Source organism: Numida meleagris, chromosome 5 (genome assembly GCF_002078875.1).
Source record: "Numida meleagris isolate 19003 breed g44 Domestic line chromosome 5, NumMel1.0, whole genome shotgun sequence".
Lineage (NCBI taxonomy): Eukaryota > Metazoa > Chordata > Aves > Galliformes > Numididae > Numida > Numida meleagris.
In genome coordinates, this window is record NC_034413.1 from 18,077,820 (window position 1) to 18,085,505 (window position 7,686).

A 7,686-nucleotide genomic window follows, 5' to 3' on the forward strand; every position below is an offset into this window, starting at 1 on the left:
TCTGACTGTGGGCGCTTGCTGTTCATTGCTTTGTGAATACACTAAGGAGCAGACTTGCTTGCACTGCGCTAGGATCCCTGTGGGGTAACGGTGCTGCAGCTCTGGATGGAGCTGAGTGCTGATGTCCCCTCCTGCACCAGGAGGGATTGCTCCCATTGTAGCAGGGCAAGCTGCCAGCTGCACGTACTGTGGTCAGAGCAAGAATAACGTGACTTTTAAAGCTTAGGAGGAAACTGGTCTCTTGCCTGCTTTTTGTTCTGATCAGTGTTTTCTTTTTATACTCTCTGGTAACTAACTGTGATAAACACTTAATCTCTTGTTCTGCTTCTGGATTTCTTGACAGTGGGAGAAACTGCAGATGACAGCCAGCGAGAGGAGGAAGATCATGTGCTCTGTAACATTCCATATCATTGCCATCACCTGTGTTGTGTGGTCTCTGTATGTCCTCATAGACAGGACTGCTGAAGAGATTAAACAGGGACAGACTACTGGTATGTTACTTGGTTATCTTCCTTCTTGCTCCTTTGGAATAATTCTTTATCCTGAATGCAGAGAGTGCAATGCCTGAGAATGCAGGTAATGCTTTTACTTAGATCAGTCAGCTTTAGGCCGAGATTGAGTTAGTTTAAAAGAACAGTTCTAAAGTAATTTAGTTAAAGTGGTATAAATTTGTCTGTGGGTGCTTTTAAGTCTGTTACATGTCAATTTTGCACTTGTGAAATGTGCAGATACAAGAGCCAATCCACTGTAGCCAAACACAAAATTGCACTGGCTTTGCTAATTTAGTTCTAAGCTGGAACACTTACTCAGAAGATAAGGATGTAAGCATTTGTTTGCTGCTATGGCTACCTTTAGCTGAGTAAAACGAGAACAATTTGAAAAAGGGAAGAAGGAAGAGGAACCAAAATCCAAAACTCTGAGCTAAACTAACAGGATTATTCTTTCTATTCAGCTGTCTTTGAGATGCGTTAGCACAACTTTCCTGTGGGCGACACGTTTGTCTGGAGAAGTTAACAGTGGTTTTGTGTGAAACAAAAGATATTCAGGTTGATTCTTAGAATTCCAATTCATGCAGCCGGGATGAGGTGCAGTGCAATTGATGCAGTGGTTGCCACCTCACTGCACGGACATCTTAACTTCCAGGATAGCAGGTTTCCTTCGGTGTGCTAGCTGTGAGCTTACCAAATTGAAGTGGTTTGACTTTGAACTGCTGGGCTGTGAATTTGCAGCTCTTGCAGAACTGTTTTCTTAGGCAGCCGAGCTCCCCCTAAAGGTGGGGATAGGAGGGACAGGCTGTGCACCAAGAATGGGAACCGAAACTTTTAAGGCAAACTGTCCTTGCTCACAGAGCAGAGCATTGAGTGCTAACCTCATAAGCAGTTGGGAAATGTTTGGCTTGGGTTTGAAGAGCTGAGCATCAATAAACCTGCAAATCCACAGAGCTCTTACAGTCCCTTTAGAGCAGAATCACACTTCAGACAGTTTTGCTGTCATATTTTCAGTTTAGCTGTAGCGTGATTGTTTACAGTTTCAGTCAGAAAGCTGCTTTGGATGAAAGATTGATGTTTCTGTTCCATCCAACACCATCTTTTCCATGTGTGGTGGAAATTGTTCTTTCAGTATAAGGTTTCCGTATGATACAGTAAATGCTTTCAAAGATTTATCATATCCTCTTTATTTTATTCAACACAGTAGATGAACATGACTAGGAGTAGTGTGACTATATAGTACTTTTGTTACTCTGCTTTCTTTGCTGCCTTCATTTGAATTCTCAATCTGAGGAATGCTCTGAGGAGCTGGGGTGTGTGTGTGGAGTGTGCATGTGTTTGTGCATTCACATCTGCACAGCAAAGCGTAGGCTATCGCTGCCTCCAGATGGCATCAGATAGCTCCCCTGTGAATCAGAGGTTCAGGTATTCACCACTAGTGGGATTTCATCAGTAGTCGTGTTGCAGTGCTCTTTGGGTTGGAGGCTAAAATATTTTCATTCTTCCCACACTACTGTGCATTTCCAAAAGAACAGTGGCCTGTATCTTGTAAAAATTTTGAAGACTTAGCTATGATTTTGTTACACTGCTAATTCTCTGAGAAACCTGAAAGTGAGTAATTGAGCATGGTTTCATATCCATCTTGGGATGCTTATCTTTCAAGAGGAGAGAGGCTGGATGGATACTGGATGTTTATAAGCAGATGTGTAAAATTAGTAGTTTCTCATTTGAATGTAGGTGATTGGGATGCAACAAGATCCTGTGGCTAGGAGTTAAGTCAGACAAATTCAGGAAAAGTACTGCTGGTCATTTATAATGTCAGGTGAGCTTGCCAGAGTGCTTCAGCATCTCCAACACTTACCATTTTGCATCAGAAGAGGCACCTGTAGTTCAACTACAAGCTGCTGGGTCTCATAGAGGTAATCAAATTGTCAGGTCTGCATAAAGAACGTCTCAAGCTGGATGGTGACAATGGTTCCCTTCAAAGACTATGGCCGTGTGTGCTGTGTGATCATAGAGTGGAACAGACTCCTTAGGTCACTGAATATCTTAATATCAAGAGGAAAGTGTGCCATAGAAGCCCTTTCATACTCTGATCCAATTTTCTTTTAAAAACATGTGTAAAAGGACCTAAAGTTTATTACTGGCTGTTGCCTTGATAGTGCTGCACAAGAGCTCAGTCATAAAGAATCAATTGTTCTTGTGTTATTTCTCCCTCTAGTGAGTGATATGTTACGTGAACTCAACAAGCTTAGAAGTCTACATGTGTTTAACTTGAAGGGAGGAAAAAAAGGGAGAACAAGAAAAATGGCAAAATAAGAACTCTGTAATTGTCTCCTTAAGGGGGGTTTTGAGAGACCCAGTATTGACCTGATATTCTTTTTTTTTTTTTTTTTTTCTCTTTCTTCCAGGGATTCTAGAATGGCCATTTTGGACTAAGCTGGTGGTTGTGGCCATTGGTTTCACTGGAGGACTTCTGTTCATGTATGTACAATGCAAAGTGTACGTACAGCTATGGAAGAGACTTAAAGCTTATAACCGAGTAATATATGTACAAAACTGTCCAGAAACTAGTAAAAAGAACATTTTTGAAAAACCTGCACTAATGGAGCCAAACTTCGAAAGTAAAGAAATGCTTAGGGTTCACCATTCAGATACAAACTCTTCACATTACACAGAGCCAGAAGACTGTGCTGCAGAAATCCTTCACGTCTGATTGCTGGGTGGGAGGGGTGATTCTGTGTGTCCTTGAAGATTTACGATATCATTGTTTACTGCAAGCTGCTCTACCTTTTTAAAATCGGCTAACAGCGGAGGGCTGGCGGATGACTTTTTTTACATTTGTGTTTTGTTGGAGTTTTTTTAAATCCCTTCACCATATCTGTCAATGTTATCATGGTTGCATACCTCTCAACATTGTGTCTCACATACTGGCTGATCAAAGAGCCACGGGTAGCTAGGTAGAATGAGCCTTGGTTGTGGTATCAAGCAAGCTGCTGTTGGACTGTCATCAACTGCATATGGAGTCTGTTACTTTAGAAGATGACTCTAAATGATTCTGGAAGATGTGTAGAGTATGGTTCTGTTGTTTTTTTGTTTGTTTTCTGTTTTTTTTTTTCCTAAGCATAATGAAGGAGGTTGTCCCAGATGCTGCAGGAAATGAGAGAGCTGGAGACTAATCTACCGCTAACACCGCCACTAACATTTTGTCTTAGGCAGCAGGTGTAACATTACGCTTTACATATTGTGATGAGACTCACAAAGCATATAGCACTTTTAAAAATCTTTATTTTGTAATGTGTATGTCCAATGAGAATGAAACTTGAAAGAATGTGTCATTTGCAGAACATTTCTTCATTCTTTGCCCCATCCATTCTTCTAGAACCTAAGACTCTTGCCTTATTAAAAAAAAAAAAAAATTAAAAAAATTCCAACCTGTGATTTCCAGCACTTGCCCACATTATCCTACTAAACATAACACTAAAAATCTGCCTCTTCGGGTTTCCTCTGAGGAGCAATTCTTTTCAAAGGATATTGCACTTGTGACTTGTGGATGTGTACAGTGTTCATTTTCAATGAATAAGGGTTTCAATGCTCTACTTTAAGGATTGGTTTTGCTTTTTTGTTTTGTTTTGAACAGGTCAGACCATCAGCAGATCTGCACATATATACCTAATGTAACTTTCATTCCAGACCATTGGTAAAGGGTTTGCTGGTACACTGGTAAAAATGTGAGCTGTTATGGAAGAAAGATATTTAGTCAATACAGCTGAAATTAGTTTTCCTTCTTTAGTACCATGTCACATGTGAATTACCCAAGAATTTGACATTGTGAGAGGAGGTGCTAAGATCAACATTTAGGAAGTAAATATTGCATTAAGTGGATGAATTAAAAAATATTTGCTGTTTTAGTCCTGATGTGATACGTTACATGCCCGGAGAATAACTTTGTCTGTTGCTTTGAATTTGGGACTGGCTATTTAATCTGTCAGCCTTAATGAAAAGAGGGACAATTTTAAAATCTGTTTGCAGAGCTTTAGGCAGACTTGCCCAAAGCCTAGGATGTCTGTTGTCAATTCACTTGACCAGTTTGCTTCACTGAACCGCTGCCCAGCTTTGAGCCCGCGTTCAACCAAAGTCTCACATCAGTGTGACTGGGGCGGACACAAAGCCCCACTAAAACTCAGCACATGAGGCTTCTGTGTTTGAATGCTAACTTTCTCTACCTGAGCCCAATCTAAATCTCTGTAAAGTCTATGATAATTTTCTGAATGGTGTTACTAGGAATTGCCCGGAATTCTCTGCTACGTAAAAGCCTCTACTTACTTGTTGAGATACTGAATTAAATCCCTAGGTTCAGTTCAGGTTTTACTTCATCCTTTTCAAATACAGCTTCACTGGGCATGACCTTTTCATAATAAAAGTGGTTGCTTTGACATATCCCAAAAAATAAGAGATCATTGATTTTTTCTTTTTTTTTTTTTTGCTGAAAATGTACTATTAATTTATTTCTATGTTAATCTTTTTTTAAAAATGCCTGAGATGGGACTAAGGTAAGAGAACACACACGATGAGCTGTTGGAAGAGAAGTGTGTGCGTGCATGCCTCTGTATGGTCTCATGCTTGAAGCTTACTGGCTGTGTTCTTCGTGAACAACACGGTACCTTGTTCATGAGGTGTTTTAAAATACACAGACTGGCATGGGTTTGCATGCTACACTAGGTGTCAGGATATTCCATGCTGATGTGATGTAGGCAGACAAGCCCTGCACTCCTTACTGGACAGCAGTCTTCATGAACATACACGTGTAGAGCTTGTTGTCTATGCCTGCCATATTTTAAAGTGCAATTACTAAGACCCTTTCCTAAACTCTGCTATGAATGATCCTGTTCTGAGAACCTGGATAACACTCAGTCTTGTTCTGTTTTCTTTTTTGATCTGTGAAAAAGATTTACTGGATAAACTCAGATGGGTTAATATCAGGTCTTACATACCTTCATAATTTTCTTCTGAAATGCTCAGTGCACAAGGCTTTCATGTCTGCAAGATGCACAGAATCAGCTGCGTGCATCTTGCAGATGTCTCATCCAGTCTGTGGCCAGTAGGAGAAATGAAAACGGACAAGTCCTGGTGTGAAACCTGTTTGTGCTCTAGTTTGCATCTGAGAGGCACCAGTGTCTGTCTGATGTTCTGACAGTGCTACTATGGCATATTGTAACACACTCGTCCTGTTTTAATCACTGTCATAAATGATTCTTGATGAAGTATTGTGAAATCTCATTTGGCATTTTGGAAGCTCTGTGCAGCATATACCAGTTAGCATTCAGTGTATTCAGGACACTGAATGTTTTTGCTGTGGCACTGTGTATCCTAGGGAAGAAAAAACATCTCCATTAAAATCGTCTGGGGAAAAATAATTGGAGATAAAACCGTTTTAGCCGGTGTTACTGCTAACCATCCCAATTCTCCAGTAGCTCTTACCCGAAAGAAAATAATGCCTAGTATTTAAATTCTCTTTACTGGTGAGGACTGCTCAAACCAGGAAGGACTGAGAAAGACATACATCTGCCAGGACTTCTCATTTAAGCTGGCCACGCTTGAGCTGATTCTTGCTTAATGTTAACAGGGGGCTTCTGGAGCTGCAGTTCTCTGCTTTTACATGGTGCTATCAAATGGTATAAGAAGGCTGAATGGTGCTTTTTCCTTCTTGTTTCCTTAAGGAGATTCTGTTGACTTGTGTTCAGCTTCCATCTGTAAGGCACTTGTGCTAGTTTGAGTGAGTGCAGTCCTGCCCACCTGGATGTTGGTAATGGAAAACACCACCCCCATCACATCAGGCATTCCAGAACTTCCCTTTGGCAGCTTTTGAAATGACTGAAACAAAGTCTGACTTGTTTTGGTCCTTGTTCCTTGGCCAACATTAGTTCAGGTTACCTGGGACTTCTCTGGGACAAGAATTAAAATAGGAGGGAATATAGACTTAGTACCAGCTACTGCAGCCCTTTCTCTAGCTTGCCAGAGCCTTTGCTCTAGAGATCTGACCAAGGTCCCATGCTCTTGACTTACGTCCTGCCCAGAAAAGCACTGGTTATGCCAAGGAAATCTCCCTTTAGTGCATCTGCCAGGTCATGACCGTGCATTATGTTACAAGTACAGGTATGTGCTGCAGAAGATTGCTCCACTTTAAGAGATGTTAAATTCCTATCAATTCTCAGGACTTTCTTTGACTGTAATCCAATATTCTGGCTAAAGAGGTGGCCGGACCTGGAGGCAGTGTCATCTGGTTGAATGTCATTGAGGTTGACTTTGCTTCAGCAGGAGGGATTCAACAGAGGTTACACTGGTACAGAGGTAACTCCCTGTCCATCCCTCCTGCCACTTCCCTGCGCTGATCAGGGCACCCGATCTGCGTGTGTTGGTGCTGCATCAGGAGCAGTTTCCTCTGCCCTGCCTTTGGCTGGCTAAGTATGTTACAAAGTGGGACTTGGAGTCAAATTTCCCCTAGGCTAAGGCACATTAACAGAGGCTTCTGGTGTAGTCTGCTGCAGAGGTTGTGGCCGGTGCTGAAAAGGAGATCTATGAGTCTGGGTTGGGTCCCTTGCAAATATGGAGTGAAAGAGGGAAAATACAAAAGCACGGCTGTTGCTGGCTGGGTTTTCACTGCATTATATTGGATATACAAAGAAAACTTCTAAACAGGACTTTTTATTTTGTGATTATTTTTTAGTCTGGAGATATTGCGGTGTCTGTATATTCCAATGAAGTACTGAAAGCACTTGTCCTTGTATAGAAGATAACTGTTTAAAAAAATTGCAGCTGATCTTGTATTTAGGTAAAACATCTGTAGATAGGTAATTGTATAATGTCAAACAACTTTACACTGGCATGTGTTGTATAGTTTATACAAGACACTTCACTGTTCTGCAGGATTTTTTGGTTAGTAAATTTCTAGTAACTTAAATGTATAGTTTTGTATTCTTTCATGTATGTTCTTTTTCTCAGTATTACCACTTGCAGAATTATTTTTAGTTTCTTAAACTGTAATTGGTTGTGTGTGATACACAGGGTTATTGACTGCAGCAATAAAGTGTTTCTATAAAAAAAAATGGAACAAAACGAAAGCAGCATAGTATCCATTTTGTTTCAAAAATTGTTAGTGGCCCAGTCTGGGGAGAAGCTGAGCTCCCCATAGTGAGAT

The 7,686-nt window shown here is 40.9% G+C and overlaps 1 protein-coding gene across 9 annotated transcripts in view; it reads left to right on the forward strand.

Annotated features, from left to right (window-relative positions):
• Positions 1-7,449, forward strand: part of MARCH8 (membrane associated ring-CH-type finger 8) — an 86,097-nt gene extending 78,648 nt beyond the window's left edge. For all 9 annotated transcript variants that reach the window (XM_021397646.1, XM_021397649.1, XM_021397652.1 and 6 more), the window contains 2 exons: positions 344-491; positions 2,900-7,449. In XM_021397646.1, the coding sequence (XP_021253321.1) occupies positions 344-491; positions 2,900-3,204 (453 nt within the window). In that variant the 3' untranslated portion in view covers positions 3,205-7,449. The remainder of the gene's footprint in view (positions 1-343; positions 492-2,899) is intronic.